The sequence below is a fragment of the Plasmodium gaboni genome, chromosome 8 (genome assembly GCF_001602025.1).
Source record: "Plasmodium gaboni strain SY75 chromosome 8, whole genome shotgun sequence".
NCBI classification, from domain to species: Eukaryota; Apicomplexa; class Aconoidasida; order Haemosporida; family Plasmodiidae; genus Plasmodium; species Plasmodium gaboni.
Window position 1 is genome coordinate 498,737 of NC_031488.1, and position 21,872 is coordinate 520,608.

Here is a 21,872-nt window from a genome sequence, read left to right on the forward strand (position 1 = left end):
TTTTTTTTTTAGTTATAATAATATAAAAATAAAAATTATATTATTTTATATAAAAAAAAAAAAAAAAAAAAAAAAAAAATTTGTTTAATAAAAAATAAAAATATATATATATAATAAAAAATTTTTATTTTACATATATAAATATATATATATATATATATATATATATACATGGGTAAATATATAAAGTAGTATAAAATAAAATATACCATAAAAGACACATAATAAAATAATATTGGATCAATTATCTTTAAAAAATTTTAAAGCAACATAATAGTTGTCACACAAATATATATATATATATATATATATATATGTTCTTTTTTTTTTTCTTCTTCATCTGTATGATTTTTGGTATCTTGCACGAGCACCCTTTCCACCAAATTTTTTGGGTTCACATCTTCTTGTGTCTCCTACTAATAATGATCTGTCATATCTTAATAAGACATCTTTTAATTCTTTTTTGGTTGATTCATCTACATATTTTTGATAATAAGAAATTATTCCTTTACCAATAGCTTGACGTATAGCATATATTTGAGAAGTTTGACCACCACCCTTAACTCTTATACGGATATCTAAATTTTTTAATTTTCCTGATCCAATTAACCATAAGGGTTCATATACTTTGGTTTTTAAAATATAGGGTTCAACCAAATCTAAATTTTTACCGTTTAATTTTATTAACCCTTTACCATTGGTAACTGTTGCTACAGCAACGGCAGTTTTCTGTGGGGAAAATAAATAAATAAATAAATATATATATATATATATATAATTAAAATACAACTCATCAAATAATATGACAATTTACATTAATTTCTTGTATATACATTTTTTTTAAATGTGCAAATGGTAAAAAATATATATAAATATTTTCATTAAATTTTATACTACAAATATGTTTATGTATATGTAAACACTTTTCTCTTTCTTCACAGTATTAAAAAAAAAAAAAAATATATTAAGTATCAATGTATTTATATATATATATAATATTTACCTTTTTGCCGAATGTTTGAACTCTTTTTACTTTTGTTGTCATTTTTACTAAAAGAAGGAAAAAAAAAAAATAAATAAAATAAATAAATTAGAATAAAATAAATTATGTCAATTTGAATGTTTCAAAATAATCTAGAAAATTAAATCTTTTTTATATATCATTAAAAAAATAAAATAACAACATAATGAAAATATATCTTTTTATATCATATGTTTATATTTTATTAATGTAAACATAATATTGCTTTTTCAATAATTTCAAAATAAAAGTTATATTCGTTATATTATTAAATAAATAAATATATATATATATATATATATATATATAAAAAAAAAAAATAAATAAAATAAATAAATTAGAATAAAATAAATTATGTCAATTTGAATGTTTCAAAATAATCTAGAAAATTAAATCTTTGTTATATATCATCAAAAAAATAAAATAACAACATAATGAAAATATATCCTTTTATATCATATGTTTATATTATATTAAAGTAAACATAATATTGCTTTTTCAATAATTTCAAAATAAAAGTTATATTCGTTATATTATTAAATAAATATATATATATATATATATAATAATGTTATAACTTTTATTATTATGTTATTCTTTCTTTTGTTAAGCTTACCATAAATTTGTTTTCTTAAATGATATAAAAATTAGGAAAATGATGTATTTATAATTAATTATATATAATACTTATTTGTAAAAGAAAAAAAATTAAGAATTTTTCTCTTCTTTTATCTTCAACATATATATATATATAATATATATATATTTTAATAATATAAAATTATAATTTTAATGAAATTACAATTTTAGAAAATTCTTATTTTTATTAATTTTTTTTTTTTTTTGAAATATTTTTATGTATATATATAATATTATATATAATATATTATATACATATTAAAATATTCATACATATTTATAAATATTATATATTATATATATATATATATATATATATATATATATATAATATATAATATAAGATATTATATAATTGTTATGTTTTATTATATTATGAAAAAAAATAATAAAATAAAATATATGTATATAATAAATAATGTATAGAACGTTGATGATATATAAAAATATATTTTTATGTATATATATAATATTATATATAATATATTATATACATATTAAAATATTCATACATATTTATAAATATTATATATATATATATATATTATAATATATTATATTATATAATAATTATGTTTTATTATATTATGAAAAAAAATAATAAAATAAAATATATGTATATAATAAATAATGTATAGAACGTTGATGATATATAAAAATAAGAAACAAACCCCCCCACAAATGAATGAGAAATTTGTAACTATTTATTTATTATATTATATTTTATTTATATCTATATAATATTAAATATATATATGTAATTATACATAATAGTATATATTTTTTTTATATGTGAAAATAATATATGTTATAAAAATAATAAATATTTTATATGCGTATATAAAAATCATATATTATATTGAATAAAATAAGATATAAGAATATAATAAAAAAAAAAAAAAAAATTATATATAAATATATATATATATATATATAAATATAATATATTTATTTCTTCCTTTGATAATATATTTTAATAAGCACATAAATTGGCAGACCTTATTTTTTGCCCCCTTTCATCACTTAAAAAAGGGAAAAGTATTAATATATAATATGCATAAATATAACAGCAAATATAATATAATATATTATTATATAATATATATATATATATATATATATGATCTAATATGATATGAAAAAATATATATATAATATTATAATATTACAAACATATAATATATAATAATAAATACGCATATAAAAAATAAAATATATTATATAAATATTATATAATATATATTATATATTATTATATATACCATATGTATATGTAATTATGTTTATATAATTTTTTTTTTTTTTTTTTTCTAAATTTTATTTTCCATTTTGATTATTTTAAATTAAAATTTTATATAAAGGGATTTTTTTTTTTTTTTTTTTTTTTATAATTATTTTCTTATTTTATGTAAAATCCTATAATATCAGATTATAATATCTTAAAATTATTATAGAGAATATAAAAAAAAAAAAAATATATATATAAAGGTAAACAAATATTAAAGAAAAAATAAAAAATTAAATAAGAACAAAAATAAGAATATAAATATTTATCTTAATATATATATATATATATATATATGTATATTTTAAAAAACATAAAATAATAATTATAATTTATAAAATTAAATATATATATATATATATATGTGAGCTTATATTTATATAAAAAACTTCACCTTTATTAATTATACCTTTTGATTATTACAGATTTATTATATTTAAAATATAGTTATACACAATGGTTGCCCATAATAACGTTTTACCAAATGTTCATCTTCATAAATGGTGGCAAAGGTATGTAAGAGTTAACTTTAATAAGAACATAAAAAAAAAAAAAAGAAGATTGTTGAGAGAAAAAAGAAGAAAGGCAAATGGAGGTACTCCTATTGAAAAATTACACCCAATAGTACACTGTCCAACTCAAAGATATAATTTTAGAACTAGGTTAGGAAAAGGATTTACTTTTGAAGAGTTAAAGGTACGTATTAAAATGAAAAAAAAAAAATAAATAAATAAATAAAAATATTACTCAATAAAATAACATCATATATATATATATATATATTTATGTATCTTAATATGTATTTATTTCGATATTATTAACCATATATATATTTTTTTTTTTTTTTTTTTTTTATGTTTGATTAATTTATAGGGAGCCGGATTAACTCCTAAAGCTGCACAAACCATAGGTATATGCTATGACAAAAGAAGAAAAAACAGATCTGAAGAATCTTTGACAAAAAATGTCGAAAGATTATTAAAGTATAAGAACAGTTTAGTTATGATACCACTTAAGAAAAACAAAGCCAAGAAAGGTATTGGAGGTATCCCAGCTGATGCTGATAAGAATACCATTAAAGAATTCAGAAATAAGAAACCATTACTCAGCATATTCAAGAAAGAAAAGAACACTAAACCATTCTATGAAACTATTGAAGTATCTAAAATTGATAAAGAATTCTTGGCCTATAAAACATTACGTAGAGCTAAATTGGCTGAAAGAAGAAAGAACAGAAGACAACAGAAAAAAGATATTAAATTTAAATCTAAAGATAATTAAGAATTATAACATACAAATGTATAAAAATGAACACTTTTTTATAATTAATATGTATTCAATTATATTTATATATTTATATAATTATATAATTATGTAATTATATAATTACTATAATACAAATACAAAGAAAAAAAAAAAAAAAATATATATATATATATATACATATATGACCTTTACTTATATTTACAATTAACTATTACATATATTTATATTCATATATAAATATATGTATTTTTTTTTTTTTTTTTTTTTTTTTAATTTTTTAAACTAAGCATTTATATATGTTACAAAACAATTTAAGAATAAAATTTTTTTTATTTACATAAAGAATTTTAACAAAATAAAAAATATATATATAGTATATATATATATTATGTGTATGTTTACAAATACATTATTATGTTCATAAAAAAGCTAAAAAAAACAAAAAATTAATACTGTCGTTTTCTTTTCTTTTCTCGTAAGGGCATTGGCGGTCTATTAAATGAACTGAAAAGAAAAAAGGAAACAGTTATATTAAACAAATCAACTTAAAAAAAATTATCAAATATAGACGGATGAATTGATGCAAAGGTTATAAAATAAAAAAAAAAGAAAAGAAAATTGTTATATTGTCTTGAAAATAAAACAGCAAAATGCTCATTTTCTCAATTAAGAACAGTTTTCGAATTCCCTAATAAAATCAAAAAAAAAAAAAAAAAAAAGATTTTTTTTTTAATAATGAATTTTATATTTTTTAAAATTTTAACATATGTATATAACATAAGTATATATTCTTTACTTCATTATGCAAGGGATATTTTCTTCTATTTTCAATTTTATAAATAAATCCGTTAGAAAGCCTTTACATTTGTTTAAGGTTACTAAAAAAAAAGATAAAATGGATATATTATTATTATAAGATATATATATATATATATATATATATATATATATATATAGACATTTTTATGTATAAACATATAATAAAATAGAAGTGATAAATAAGTGTGTATATTTATTTACAATTTGAATAATGTACGTACCACCTATATATAATATTTCAACTTTTAAGTAATCACAGACAGTTACAAATTTTGTTAAGATTTCAATTTCCTTTTTGAATTTCTAAGAACGATTAAAAAAAAAAAGTAACGTAATTAATATATAATATATATATATATATATATATATATTGTCTTTTTTTTTTTTTTTTTTTTTTTTTTTTTAAACAAAATATTATTTCCTTACGTTACTAGTTTTTATTATAAAAATTCGCAGTTCCAGATTTGCAAAAATGACTATAAAAATAAAATATAAGAATATAATGCCATGTTAATTATGAATTTTACATATTCTACATTCTATATCCTAATGATATACAAATATTATATATATATATATGTATGTTTAATTTTTTTTTGTTCTTTTTACTATTGAAACGATTGAAAAGTATGGTTTTAAATATTTTTCCATAAAATATAAGCGCATTTTTATCAAACTCCTATAAACAAGTTGAAGGCATAAAAATATACATATATATATATATATATATATATATTCATTTATGGTTTATATGTTAACTATGGAAATTACTTCTTTAATTAAAACAGACAAGGGAGTATTTGAGTTTTGTATTATTTTGAATATGTCATCTTCTTGTAATTTATTTAGCTGTGTATTTTTTTCATCTAAATATAATTTACATAATACCCAAATGTTATCTTTTTTAACCATTTTTTTTTAAGCGAAGGAAATCAAAATAAAAAAGATATATATATATATATAATATTAAAGCAATATTATATCGGGATATTTTAAAAATTTTTTTTGTTTTTCTTTTTTTTTAATATTAAATTTTTACATAATACGTTTTAAAAAATAAGAAAAAAATATACATATCCTTTTACAAAATTTAATGGCAAATAAAATGATAAATTTTTAATTCGTGCTATATTAAAGCTTTTATATTAAAAAATAATTATTATAATATAGAAATGAGTAAAACATTAAAAGGTTAATATATATGTTAATTTTATTCATTATATATTTTTTTTTTTAATATTTAAAAAATTTTTTTTTTTTTTTTATATTTAACATATGGTGCCAATTTAAAAAAAGTGCGACTGTAAAGAACTATATAACGTTCATAAAAATAAATTTTTAAAAAGAAGTAACTCCTCAAGGAGATACAAATATATAATCACTTATAAACAAAAAATATTATGAGGGATTAAGCATAATAATATTAATAATTATACATATATATATATATATATATATATATATATATATATATATATATATATACATTATGGTATGTTCTCTTTTTTGTTTATTCTATTTTGATGTTTCTTTTTCTTTTTTTTTTTTTTTTTTCTTTTTTTTTATTGTTCTATATATAATGATAATCGAATTTATATATTGTGACCCGTTTCAAGTGTGAAATATATATTTTTATTTTTTTTCTTTTACACATTAATAGTTTTATAGTTAAAAAAAATATATATATTCCCCAAATCCTCAAAAGATATACAATATATGTGTCCCTATATAATTATATTTATTGGATAGGTTTTTTATTTTAATGAAAAGATAGAATAATATATAAATAAAATTATTTAATACATTTTTTATATAATGCATATTCATAAACACCATATGAAAAAAATACAAGAAATGTACTCAAGCATAATATTAATAAAATTATTGCTTTTTTTTTTTTTTTTTTGAGTTAATACACTTTATGTATATAAAACAAATAAATATAACTTTAATAAAATTAAATACATAGTTCTTAAATTAATAATATACCCACATAATATATCATATCTATTTTTTATAATAATATATATATATATATATATATTTTAATATGCATATTATATATGAAAATATTAAATGGTTTAAAAAAAATATTATATAATATATAATAAATACAATATGGAATAGCTTCAAAATAATATATAATTATATACATTAATATATGATATAGAAATATTACCAAAATAAAAAAAATAAAAAAAAAGGAAACGCATGCTTATATTATTATATATAGTAATAATAATATATAAATAATAATAACTACAATATATATAAATATATATATATATATAATATTATATATATAACATTGTATGAATGCACTTTTATCTATTTTAACTAGAGCGCCACTACTTTTTCAAATATTGGAATAAAAAAAAAAAAAAAAAAAAAAAATACTGCTCTATTAATATTATATATAAAATGATATATATATATTGTACGTATTTATATTATATAGATAATATGAGTACTTATTAAATGCATTTATATATATACATATTTTTTTTTTTTAAGTATACTTTAAACACTTACTATTTTTATAATATATATATATTAAAGTAACATAATTATATTTATATATAATGTAATTTATTATATATAAAAAGCTTATATATATAAATTTACAAAAAAAAAAAAAAAAAAATTGAATAATAGGTGATTGTAAATTGTACATATATTGCATATATAAATAAATATATTATATGTATACATATATAATATGTATGTATATAATAATTATATTTTATATATATGTAATAATGTATATATGATTAATTTAAAAAAAAAAAAATAATAAAAATAAAAAAAAATTATGTATATAATATATCCCATATAATAAATAAAATATACAAAAAAAAAAAAAAAAAAAAATATTTTAAATATAAAAAAAATAAAAAAACAGAAGATACTTTTACAAAAAAACAAAAAAACGAGGTTTAAAAAGAAAAACTAAGCGAACCATGGTCTTTGAAGAAAAGTAAACACTTTAAAATCAAGAAAAGGTATTTTTTATAAAAATAATATTTAAAAAACGAAAAAATGTATAATTTTTATAAATATATAAATTTATATGTATGAATATAATTTTGGTATATATATATATATATATATAAATATATTTATTTTCTTATAATATAATAAAATTTATATATATATTTATTTATATATTTATATATAAACGAATTAACCTTAAAAAAACTAATTATATATTTTATATGTTTATATATTTTTTTTATATATTTGTTGAATAAAATATAAACTACATCTTCATTATATTATATATATATATATATATATATATATATATATATATTATTGCTTGTAAGATAATTAGAAATTTTTTTATATATGAAAAAGGTATATTATATAAAAATATTTATATATAATTTAATAATATACATTAACATCATCTATAAATAAATAAATAAATATATATATATATATGTATGTATAAGGTATATTTATTATGTGTATATTTTATATATTTTACAACTCCCACAACATTTGTTAAGAGGAAGGCGAATAAGGCCATGTTCATATTTTAAAATATAATTCTTTTTTTTTTTTTTTAAAAAAATAAAAGCTTTGTGAAGTATTATATTATATATGTACATATCTATCATATATATGTTCGTGTTTTAATGTTTACATTTTGTATTCCCCATAATATATATATATATATTTATTTATATATTAAAAATGCTATTTTAAAGTATATAAAAACACTCCTACGTGTTAATATGAAATATAATACATATTATATATATATTTTATATATATATAATTTTTTTTTTTTTTTTTTTTTTTCTTTAGGAGTATGAATATTTAGATTGAAAATATACAGCATTAAAAAAATTATAATAGGAATTGAATATAATAAAAACTTAATAATAAAAGTAATTTTATATATTATTAATTTCGTAAATTTTTGTTGCATCATATTTTTAATATATTCTATATGTTTATATAAAAATTTCATAATGTAATTCAAATATATATATATATATTTTTTTTTTTTTTTTTTCTTGTATATTTTTCATTGCAGTTTCGATTGAGATATTAATACAAATAATATATTAATCTATATATCTACATATATATTTATATATCAAAACAATACTGATATTGTACATAATAAAAAAAATAAAATTGTTTGACAATAAATATAAAAAAGATTCATAAGAAGAAAATTGAAAATTTTGATATACAAATTAAGCAATTATATATATAAATATATAATACAGGGAATAGCAAATATACTAATTAAGCGAACATATATATATATATATATAATATACATATTATATAAAAAAACATTTATTAACTTTTCAATTTAAAAAAAAAAAGAAAAGAGAGTGTAAGCAAAATGAAGAAAGATAGAGAACCAATAGACGAAGATGAAATGAGAATAACCTCAACTGGAAGGATGACCAACTATGTTAACTATGGTGCCAAAATACTTGGAGATGAAGACAAGAAAAGTATAAAAATCAAAGCAACAGGTAATGCTATTGGAAAAGCTGTAACATTAGCAGAAATAATAAAGAGAAGGTTTAAAGGATTACATCAAATAACCAGATGTGGAAGTACAGTAATCACTGATCAATATGTAAGTGGACAAGATAATAGCGAACATGTAGTACAAGAAAAAACCGTTTCTTTTATTGAAATATTATTATCAAGAGAACAATTAGATATGAAAGATGCAGGTTATCAACCACCTTTGGATGAGAAATATGTAAAAGAAATGACCCCAGAAGAAATTGTTAATTCTAGACCATTCAGAAGAGGTGGATTTAGACCAAGATTTTATAGGGGATTTAGAGGAGGAAGAGGTGCATTTTTAAGAAGAGGAGGATATAGAGGTTTTGGTGACAGAGTATACGAACCAAGAAGCAGCTTCAGAGGTGGAAGAGGTAGCGGATATGGTGGAAATTTCGGAAGAGGTGGATACAGATCAGGTGGTGGTATGGGTGGAGGATTCAGAGGTGGATTCAGAGGAGGATTTAGAGGTGGCAGAGATGGTGGCTACAGAGGTGGAAACAGAGGAGGTAGCAGAAGTGGATTTAGAGGTGGCAGAGGTGGATTCAGAGGTGGAAGAGCTTTATCATAAATTAATATATAAAAAAAAAAATAAAAAAAAAATATATATATATAAACAAACACATATATAAACACAAAATAAAATATAATATTATATAACTAAATAAAAAAATAATAATAAATAAATAAATAAAAATAAAAAAAAAATATATAAAACAGACTAAAAGAATTGGAATTATATATATATAATATATATTTATATATATATAATATATATTTATATATATATAATAAAAAAACCAACAGAGCCACACACACAAAAAAAAAAAAAAAAAAAAAAATATATATTTATTTTAATAATGAAATGTATTTGTATGTATGTATATACATATGTGTATCTATATACATACATATATAAATATTTATATAAACATATTCATACCAATTAATATTTTTTAATTTATATATAATCGAGAATATTTAATAGTAAGCGAAATTTATTATTTACGAAAAAAAAAAAAAAAAATTAAAATATCATATATATATACATATATATCAACAAAATTACCCATATTGAATGTAATAGACATTTTAGTACTATATATATTATTTTATGCACTTCTATCATTTTTTATATATATTTTTTTTTTTTTAATTTGCCAATAATACTAATAATAATAACAATAAAAAAAAATTAAGAGAATTTAAATTTATGCAAATTTAAGTATAACATGAAAAAAAAAAAAAAAAAAAAAAACATTTAAATGTTGATAAATTTAATATTATAATATAATATAATAAAATATATATAATATATATATAATATTTTTATATATAACTTCAATTTCACATATTATATATATATATAGAGAGAGAGAATATATTTTTATACACATTTTCTTTAATATATTATTATTTTTCATAAGATCATACATATATAAAAGTCTTTATAAGAACAAAAATAGTAGCGTATATAAAAGAGAATATATATATTTTTTTTTTTGAAAAATATTTATTCTTTTAATGCGCATGAATATATTAATGAAAATTAAAATATATTTATATATATGTGTGTTATGTATATCTATAAAAATAGATAATGAATTTCTACCAAAAAAAAAATAAAATAAAATAAATAAAATAAAATAAAATAAATAAAATAAAATAAAACCAGTAAGAATATTTTTTTATGGGTTTTGTTATACATAAATATTATTTTTATTATACATATAATATATATATATATATATATATACTTATATGTATTTATATTCATTATATTAAATAATCCACCATATATTTTATTTACATAATTATTTATATACAAGAGAGAAACGTTCAAGAATGATATGTTATTATATATATGTGTACGAAGCAAAAATTTTTAAAATATTTTATTTTTAATATTATTATATATGTAGGAATTTTATATTTTAAGGAAGCACGATTTTACATATTATATTTATATGTTCATTTAAAAGTACTTAATATAACATTTTTATAGAAAAAAATAAAAAGCATATTTTTAATTTTAATATTAGAAAATAATTTTTTTTTTTTTATTATTTAAATATTTATATTATATTATATATATATATATATACATGTATTTAAATATTTTTTTCTATTTATTTATATCATTCACGAAAAGATTTAAGATATAATAACTTTTATATATTATTTATTTATATTTAAATAAGCATTCGTTTTAATTAAAATATTTGTAAATAAAGAAAAAATTAAATTAATAAAAAAAAAAAAATGGTAAGTCATAAATCTTATTATATTAATGAGGATGATTTAATTAATATAATGCGAATTTTCATTTGTACTTAATGAAATAAAAAATAATAAAAAAAATATAAATATAATTAATTTAATATTATGTTATTTATTTAATTGTATGGTTAAAAAAAAAAAGATGTCTACATTTGTAACCAAATATGTATATATATAATAAGATATTTATGAATTCGTTCATTTTATATGAATATATATTGTATGCTATATTTTCAAAATGATAAAATTTCATCTAATGGACAAAAAAATGTTTTAATAAAATTATATATATATATATATATATATATATATAATAAGGTAAATATTAAAAGAAAATATTATATATAATATATATATATAATTAGTTCAACTAAAAAAAAAATTCAATTTTTCTACATTAAAAAAATATTTCAATTTAAAAATTTTTTTTATTTTTTTTGTCATTTAAACTTTTTACATATTTCCTTATAATATTTTATTTGTTCTTTTGTTACACTTCTTGGTATAATTTTAATTGCTTGGATGATATGTTTTTGCGTTATAGTTAATATATTTTTATTTTTTTGAATATATTCATAAATTAAATTATTTTTCTCTTTTTCATTTAATTGATTATTTTTTGTTGACAAGATATTATTATGTGAGAATTTATTATAGTCCTTTTGTTGTTGTTCCATATTATTATTATATTCTAATTTTATAATATTTTCATTGTTACAAAAATTATTTGTACTAAACACATTTTGATGGTCATTAAATGATACATGTTTATTTTTGTTATCACTACTTGGAATTTCTTCATTCATTTTATTATAATTTGAATTGTTTAAATTATTATGATTTATGTTAATGTCCAACATTTGAATATTCATAATATTATTATTTGAAACTTTATGAGCATTTATATTATTACTTGTATTATATTGGTTTGTATAATTTTCACTTATTTTTACAATATTATCAATATTTTTTTGATTCAATTGATTCATGTTATTCCCCCCTTTTGACAACTCATTGTTGTTATCAACATTATCATGTAGTATATCTGCTTTTCTATTACTATCAATTGAAACATTTGTATCATGAGATAATTTTTTATTTGTTATATATGAATTAGATTTAATATTGTCATAATTATGAATAGTATGAATATTATCCACCTTATTGTTATTCATATTATTGGTCAAAAGAATAGTAGAATCTTGTTTTATAAAATTATTTTGTTGAATATTCATGTGTTCATTCATAATATTTACTACTACGTTTGTATCCTTATTCATTTGTTGATGCGTATTTTTATATATATCATTAATATATACATTATTAATTTTTAGATTACTTGAATTTTGAATATCTATTTTATCCCTACATTCTTGTAAAGCTATAAAAGCACTTTCTCTTAATACTCCATATAAATCAGCACCACTATATCCTCTAGTCAATTTTGATATTTTTTCAAAACTCACATTTTTATCTATGGGCATATTTTTGGAAAGCTTTTTTAAAATATCAACTCTTCCTTGATATTTAGGTAATGAAATATAAATAAGTTGATCAAATCGTCCACTTCTTAGTAATGCTTTATCAATAATATCAGGTCTGTTTGTTGTTGCTATAATATAAACACCTTCTCTTTGTGATAATCCATCCATTTCTGATAATAATTGATTTACTACTCTATCAGATGCAGATACTGATTTATTATTTGATCTATTAATACAAATACTATCAATTTCATCAAAAAATATTAAACATGGTTTATATACAGATGCATATGAAAAAATTTCACGAACCTTTTTCTCACTTTCACCAACATATTTATTTAATATTTCTGGTCCTTTAATAGCTATAAAGTTGGCTTTCATTTCATTACTTATAGCTTTAGCAAGCATTGTTTTCCCACACCCAGGAGGACCATATAATAATATTCCCATACTTTTATTTATACCTAGATGTTTATATATATTACTATATTTTACAGGTAATATAAATTTGCTTTCTAATATTTTCTTTATTTTTTTTAACGATCCAATATTATCCAAATTAATATTTGGAACTTCACATATATTTTCATTTGTCATCTTTTTCTTTATATTATTTACACTTTCAAATATTATATCATTGTTAATTTTTATGATCTTTTGAATCTTTCTTTTTTCTGCTTCTCCTTCAATAATGGTCCATTCGTCTAATGAAGATAAAAATGTATTGTATTTTCTTTTATGATTTATTTCTTTCAAATTGTGATTCTTCTGGTTATTAAAACAAGATGAATCGTTGGATAACTCCGGAGACATATCTGTTGACACGATATTATTTTCATCATTTGATTTAGTAGAAGTCGTCAATATGTTTTGTTCGTGTGATTCTAATTGATCATTTTTTTTTAGTTCTTCATAATTACTTATATTTTCATTTTTTAAAAAATCATTATCTGTCTTTGTGTATCCACAAACGGATGCATTATCATCATTATTTATCTTATTAATAATATGATGACTTTTTTGATTGACCACTCCATTTTCATTACAATCGATTTTATTTATATTTTGACAATTTTTTGAAATATGATCTACTTGATTTTTTATCATATCATTAATGTTTAGATCCTTTGTTATTAAATTATTATATATATACAAATTTAAAGATTCTTTCATTATATCAAATATCTCTCCTCTTTTGAAACCATATGTAATTGAAGCAGTATATGATATATCAAATGATAAAGAATATTCAGAAGATGCTTGTTGAAGTATTTCAATACGGTCATCATATGTAGGTATAGGTAGCGTAATAAACTTTTGAATTTTGGAGTATAATATACTATCATTTGGTTTATTAATACTTAATAAGAGTACAATAATATTTGAATTATGAAAAATATTTAATAAATATGTAAATAAATATAAATCAGTTGAATCATCTTTAGATGAAAATATGATATCTATATCATCAATACATAATATTGCTTTATCATATTCATTTTTTATATGTTCAAAAATAATTTTTAATTTATTATTTTTGTTATCATTTGATATATATCTTATATATTCAGGTAATTTTATATAAAAAAAAGGACATTCACATTCACCTGCAATAGAATATGAAAGTGTAGTTTTACCTGTCCCACTGCTACCAAAAATATTTATAATACAATTTAAATTTGATGGTCGAAATTTATATGGATATATAATACTATAAAGTATATCTTTTTTAATATTTTTTATTCCCTTAAAATCATTTAATGTTTTATTAGATGTTATACAATTAATTATTTTATTTGAATTATTCAATGAACTTTTATTATGTTCATCTTTCATATTATTTATATTTTCATTAATTTTTTCATTTGTTAAATGACTATGTACATTTTTTTCATCTTTTAACTTCCCTTCTATATTTTTTAATTTCTTCTTGTTTTTCAATATATTGTTTTTAATATATTCATTACAAGCATTTAGATCTTTCTCATTTAATAATACATCATTATAGTCATCACCATGAATATTTTGATGTTCCATATCATTCTTGTTATATTCATTTTTATTGGTATAATTAATACTATCATCATCATTATTATTATTATTATTATTTAATATTGTTGAATGATTATTTTGTGCTTCATTCAAAATATCACATGTTGTAATATCATTACTTATAATATGATTAGTGTCATATATAAAATTATTATTATGTTCATTATTAAGTGCACAATTATTATTAAGCTTCATCTTCTTTTTTTTCTTTTTATTAATATATTTAATCATAAATTTATCATAGTTCACAAATAAACTCTTTTTTATTACATTCATAATTAGCCCATATAATTTATTTTTCGGTGATCGTCTATATTCTTGAAATTCTTTTCTCAACAAACTTTCAATTAATGAACAATTACTTAAAACATTTTTTAAATTATTTTCTTTATTTTCATCTTTTCTTATAAAATTATTTTTTACTATTATATGGTATATTCGTTTCTTTAACGAATCCACAAACATTTTTCATATTATTCCACAAACATTTTTCATATTATACTTTTATATACATATATAAAAAATATAGTTTTATTTATACATCAATATAAATATATATATATATATTATTTATATATAAATAATTTCATAGAAAATAAATAAATAAATCAATAAATCAATAAATCAATCAATAAATAAATATATATATATATATTATTTTACATAACAACTATACTATTTAAAATTAAAGATATATATATATCACCACATCAATTAAGCCACAATTAACATCATTTTCAATAAAAACAACAAATAATTCATAAATTATAAAAAATAGAAATATTGAAAATTCACTTTGATTTTCTATATATATTCATATTGTTTTTCTGTCACTATATTTTTTTATGTATTAAAAAAAATTATACATTTAAAAAAAAAACAAATTTATTAAATTATTATATATATAATATGCATTAAATTTTTTTTTTTTTTTTTTTTTCTGGGACATAATCTTAATATAATAAAAACATACCAACACAAGTAACAAAATAAAAATAAAAGGTAAACATTAATATATTATATATATATATATATATAATATTAATTTCATAGTTCTATATTTCCTTGGAACGTTACATTAAATTTATATAAACTCAATTTTATTTATTTTTTTTTATTTTTTTTTCATTGTTAGTCTTCAGAAAAAAGAAAATATAAATTAAAAATTAAAAAAATTATAAACATAAAGCAAATGGTGAAATGATCAAATGATGGTAAATATAACAATAAAAAAAATAATAATAATAATATAATAATCAAATAATAATAATAATATAATAATAATCAAATAATGGTGATATTATAAACAAATATAATCAACATCAAAATTGTATACAAATTAAAAATATTTAAAAAAATAAAAAGTGCTTATACATTTTAGTAAAGAATAAAATGTTATAAAATTAAAACAAGTTGAGTTCATATTTAAAAATTGTGGCTTTTATAATTATAACTTTATTCTTATATTTTATTTTATTATTAAAACAAGTTGAGTTCATATTTAAAAATTGTGGCTTTTATAATTATAACTTTATTCTTATATTTTATTTTATTACATTATATTAAATTTTTAAAATTTTTCATATTAAATGGATCAGACATAGCTTGAATATTTTTTTCATACTTTTTAAATTCTTCTAACGTTTTAGTAGCCTTTATAGCAATTTTGAAATACTTTTCTTTTTTTGTATTATCTTTTTCATTTAAGGCTTTGCTATTATATTCCTTTTCAATTTTTGTTAGATATTCTTCATAGCTTAGTGATATATTTTTATGATTTATTAATTCTTTTAATATAAAAAAGGAGATATCTTTAATTATAAAATAATTGAAATGCGATTTAGCAACAGCTAAAGGATATATATAATGTTCCATAATGAATTCTTGTAATTGATAATCATATCTAACATTTAAAGTATCATTCATATTATTAGAGTTACATATGGATTCTCTTTTATTATTATGTTCATCATAATTTCTTGTATCTTCTTCATATAGATTATTCGAATTATCACTAATTTCATGATCAAAAAAAGAATATTCGCTATTTGAATCTTGTGATGCACAAATACTTTTAGTACTATCAATATAGCTAGAATTTTCTTCTTTATAATAATATGATCCTTCGTTTTTTTCTTCATCATGATGATTATATTTTGATTTGTATTTTTCTTGATCACAATGGGTATCTTGACTCTCTTCATCGTTGTAAGAAATATCATTAAGATGATTATTACAAATGTTATTATTATTTATATTATGATGAATACTGTTATCAATTTTTTTTTGAATATTATTTTCTTCGGAATTATTCTCCTTATATGTACTATTATTTTTTTTCTTAAGCCTATGTATTTTTTTTTTTTGTAAAGCAATTTTTCGTTGATTTTCTTTAACTTTTAATAAGAATATATTTATATCCTTACTTTCACATTTATTGTAACAAATATTTTTATTTAGAGTACTTTGATCTTCATCATTATTTTCAGATTTCCCAAGAAATTTATAAAAACCGTTAGTAATTGCAGATGTAAAATCATTTAAATTTTGAACAATGGCTAGTTTAGCATTTTGCATATTTTTGTCCCACTCGAACCAATACCTTGCTCCATTATTTCTCCAATAATTTATAAGAACAGGTTCAGGAATATTTTTAATTCTTGGATAAATCAATGGCTCAATTCTAAAAGCCACAGGATCAAATCCATGAAAAATATTATAAAACTTTAAACCATGATTTAATTTTAATCCATCATTTATATATTCTGGTTTATATAAAGATAATAAAGCACTTAATGGACTACCCAACATAAATAAATAATGTATCTTACTTTTCAAATTATATTTTAAATTACTTTCACTTATTCTAACTTTTACGTTATGTAATATCTCATATGCCATTGCACTACCTAATGAATAACCTAGTAGACATACTTTGGAATATTTAAATCGACCGCTAGAATCCTATACACACACACACAAAAAAAAAAAAAAAAAAAAAAAAAAAAAAAAAAATATTATATATTAAAAGTATACAATATATACATTGTATTAATTTTTTTTTATGTTTACATTCTTTAAAGATTCCAAGGTTTTATTTATATCATTATATAAATTTAACATTATGTAATCACCATATCTTGGATGTAAAAAACATATAATATCTCCTGCGGACAGGTTTATTATTTTTCGGGTTTCCGCCATAGTATTAATATTTATCCTATTAAAAACACTACATAAAAAAATAAAACATAATGAAACATAATAAAATATAATTAAACATAATATAATAAAATATAATAAATTTCTTGTTTTTTGTAAAAATGTATAATATGAAAAATATATAGTAACTACAAAATGTAAATCAATGAAAAGATAAAAGTAAATATATATACACATATATATATATATATATATATATATATATATATATATCCATGTGAACATTCTTTTTATTTTTTTCTTATTACTGTATTTGTGCATCGATGATGTACTTCTTCCAGTTAAATATATGAAAATGTATATTAAAAGGATAATCAAAAAACCACATTTTTTTTACAATTTTAAAACTATTTTTCAAATCTTCACATTGATTTATTATTAATTCTTCATTTGATCCTATACCATGAATAATCAAAATAATATAATCAACTTTATTAATTTTATCATCCAGAATAGGTTTGTCTTCATAAAAATTTATATCATTATCTTTTATATTTTTTACCGATTTTCGGTTTACATTCTTCTCCTCTTTTTTAAAGAAAAAAAAGCTACTCTGTACTTTTTTTTCTGTGTCCTCATTGTTTTCTTCGTCATCCTCTTCTACCTTTTCGGTATGGTTATTCATTATGAAATGATAATAAGTATATTTATAAATATATGTATTATTTTTTTTATTTTATAAAAAAAAAATTATAATATTTGTAACCCTATTATTTTCAAGCGTATTTCCTATTTATATGTAATAAAAAGCAAATGAAAAACATATTATGCATACATATAAAAAAAAAACATATATATATATATATATATATATATATATTAGGACAATTCCTTATAAGTTCAATGTATACATTTTTTTATGTGCGAATTAAATACTACATAGTAGTGAAAATATATTCATCATATTTTGTTATAATAAAATTAATGAAATAAAAAAAAAAAAAAAAAAAATTAAAAGAAAATGAAAATGAAAAAATACATATTCTTCTGATTCAAATGGAATATGTTTGAATATTCATTTATTTGATTTTGAAAAAAAAAAAAAAAAAAAAAAATTGGACAATTATATATAATAATTATGCCGTTAATTTTAATTTTTTTTTTTTTTTTCTTATATCATTAATTTTATAGAGAATATTCAAAAAACATAAATATTTTAAAATAGAAAAAAAAATATATATAATATACATATATATATATATATATATATATATATATATATATATATATATTATATAATTCATATATTACAATTTTCCCATTATTTTTTATTTGATTTTTTTTTTTTTTTTAACATTTTATTTATCAATATTGTATATTATATCACGAGTATTCTTTTATTTATTTTTTTCTTTTATAGTGAATTATGTGTAATTAAGAAGGATATGTTAAAATAATTTTTTTTTTTCTTTTTTATATATATATATATGTGATATAATGATTATAAATATTTATAGTTATTACACCATTATTACAAACAATTACAACATTTTTACATATATCATATAACATTTTAAAATATATTAAAATGTTTAATCATCTTTTTAATTCATCATGATTTTTTATTTTTTTCCTTTTTCATATGGAATAATTCAAAAAAATTAAATTATTCTTAATTATAAAAATATAATTTAAATAAACAATTTTTTTTTTTTTTTATCTTATATATATTTGCAAAATATCGATAATTTTTTTTCTTTTTTATTATAATGATCATTATATTCCCATTTCAAAATGTTGCATGGTTTTTCCTTTATCCATATTTTTTAAATCAACATATAAGTATTATATATATATATATATATATATAATAAGAAAAGAATTAATATAAATATTATATATTATTATATATATGAACCAAAAAAAAAATATACAAAAAATACAAAAATTCATTTATACATATTATATATATATATATATATATATATATAAATGTATTTATTTATATAGATATATAATTTATTTTCCTTTATTATTTATTTTAAATATCTTTTTATTATTACATCATATTCCATATAAACTATTACGTGTTTTTACATCTTTTTATGTCCTTTCAAAAATATGTAGGAAGATAGTTGAAGAAAAATTTGGAATAATTATAAAAAAAATATGTTCCTTTTTTTTTTTTTTTATTGTTTAATTGTTTTAATATAATTTTAACTAATTTTAGAGTAATTAAAAGATTTAATAAAATAAATATAAATATATATATATATATATAGGCCCTTTGTTATTTTGATTTTTATTTAAATATAAGTAACATTATAAGATATACTTATTAAGATATTTTTAACACCAAAATTTTAGTACTATTTTATATATTAATATGTAAAAACATATTTAATAATTTTCGACGTATTTTTAAAAAATAATAGTATTTTAAAAAACTTAAAAAAAAAAAAAAAAAATTATATATATAAATATTTTTAAAATACAATAAAAATAAATATAATTATTAATAAAAATAAGTACTTATAATACAAACGTTACCAAATTTTTATTTCGTAATACTTTTTAAAAAAAAAAAAAAAAAAAAAAAAAAAAATTTAATATGCATATATTTTTTTGAATATTCATATAAAATAAACAACGGGGTTTTTTATAGAACAAATCTTTTTTTTTTTATATTTATTACGTATATATTATTAATATATATAATATATTTTTTAAATAAATATTCTTTTTTTTTTTTTTTTTTTTTTTTTTTTTTTAAATATTTTTTTATTATTTTTTATAAAATATTAAAATATATTTCTTTTGCTAATTAAAAAAAAAATGTATATAATAATATAATAATATAATTATATATAAATATATATATATATATATATATATATATATATAATTATATTTTATATTTAAAAAAAATATATAAAATTCTTGTTGAAATTTTTTTTTTAAAAAAATAATATTTAGAAAATTTTTTTTATATTAGCATGATATTTATATTTTATTAGTTTTTATTTATTATTTTATATAAAATATTAAAATATATTTCTTTTGCTAATTAAAAAAAAAAAGTATATAATAATATAATTATATATAAATAAATATATATATAATATATATAATTATATTTTATATTTAAAAAAAATATATAAAATTCTTGTTGAAATTTGTTTTTTAAAAAAATAATATTTAGAAAAATTTTTTTATATTAGCATGATATTTATATTTTATTAGTTTTTAAGATTTATAACTTTTATAAATATATTTTGTAAATATATTTTTGCCTTTTAAATTTGAAAATATACCATTGTTT

At 16.5% G+C, this 21,872-nt stretch overlaps 6 protein-coding genes across 6 annotated transcripts; 2 read left to right on the plus strand and 4 right to left on the minus strand.

The window, feature by feature from the left end:
• Positions 1-336: 336 nt before the first annotated feature.
• PGSY75_0813900 (putative 40S ribosomal protein S16) lies at positions 337-1,045 on the minus strand (the record flags this gene model as incomplete). The annotated part of the gene is made up of 2 exons (XM_018785267.1): positions 337-729; positions 1,004-1,045. 2 exons carry the CDS (start codon positions 1,043-1,045, stop codon positions 337-339), a joined length of 435 nt encoding a protein of 144 aa, XP_018642234.1.
• A 2,356-nt stretch (positions 1,046-3,401) lies between these two features.
• On the plus strand, positions 3,402-4,226 carry PGSY75_0814000 (putative 60S ribosomal protein L13-2; the record flags this gene model as incomplete). Its single annotated transcript, XM_018785268.1, has 2 exons — positions 3,402-3,641; positions 3,819-4,226. The coding sequence occupies 2 exons, from the start codon at positions 3,402-3,404 to the stop codon at positions 4,224-4,226; spliced, it is 648 nt and encodes a 215-aa protein (XP_018642235.1).
• A 651-nt stretch (positions 4,227-4,877) lies between these two features.
• On the minus strand, positions 4,878-5,942 carry PGSY75_0814100 (hypothetical protein; the record flags this gene model as incomplete). Its single annotated transcript, XM_018785269.1, has 6 exons — positions 4,878-4,899; positions 5,008-5,089; positions 5,252-5,333; positions 5,457-5,506; positions 5,640-5,709; positions 5,802-5,942. The coding sequence occupies 6 exons, from the start codon at positions 5,940-5,942 to the stop codon at positions 4,878-4,880; spliced, it is 447 nt and encodes a 148-aa protein (XP_018642236.1).
• Positions 5,943-9,396: 3,454 nt separating this feature from the next.
• Positions 9,397-10,143, plus strand: PGSY75_0814200 (DNA/RNA-binding protein Alba 1; the record flags this gene model as incomplete). The annotated part of the gene is made up of 1 exon (XM_018785270.1): positions 9,397-10,143. One exon carries the CDS (start codon positions 9,397-9,399, stop codon positions 10,141-10,143), a length of 747 nt encoding a protein of 248 aa, XP_018642237.1.
• A 2,149-nt stretch (positions 10,144-12,292) lies between these two features.
• PGSY75_0814300 (putative ATPase) lies at positions 12,293-15,853 on the minus strand (the record flags this gene model as incomplete). The annotated part of the gene is made up of 1 exon (XM_018785271.1): positions 12,293-15,853. One exon carries the CDS (start codon positions 15,851-15,853, stop codon positions 12,293-12,295), a length of 3,561 nt encoding a protein of 1,186 aa, XP_018642238.1.
• Positions 15,854-16,945: 1,092 nt separating this feature from the next.
• PGSY75_0814400 (putative phospholipase DDHD1) lies at positions 16,946-19,235 on the minus strand (the record flags this gene model as incomplete). The annotated part of the gene is made up of 3 exons (XM_018785272.1): positions 16,946-18,352; positions 18,461-18,620; positions 18,859-19,235. The coding sequence occupies 3 exons, from the start codon at positions 19,233-19,235 to the stop codon at positions 16,946-16,948; spliced, it is 1,944 nt and encodes a 647-aa protein (XP_018642239.1).
• Positions 19,236-21,872: the final 2,637 nt, after the last annotated feature.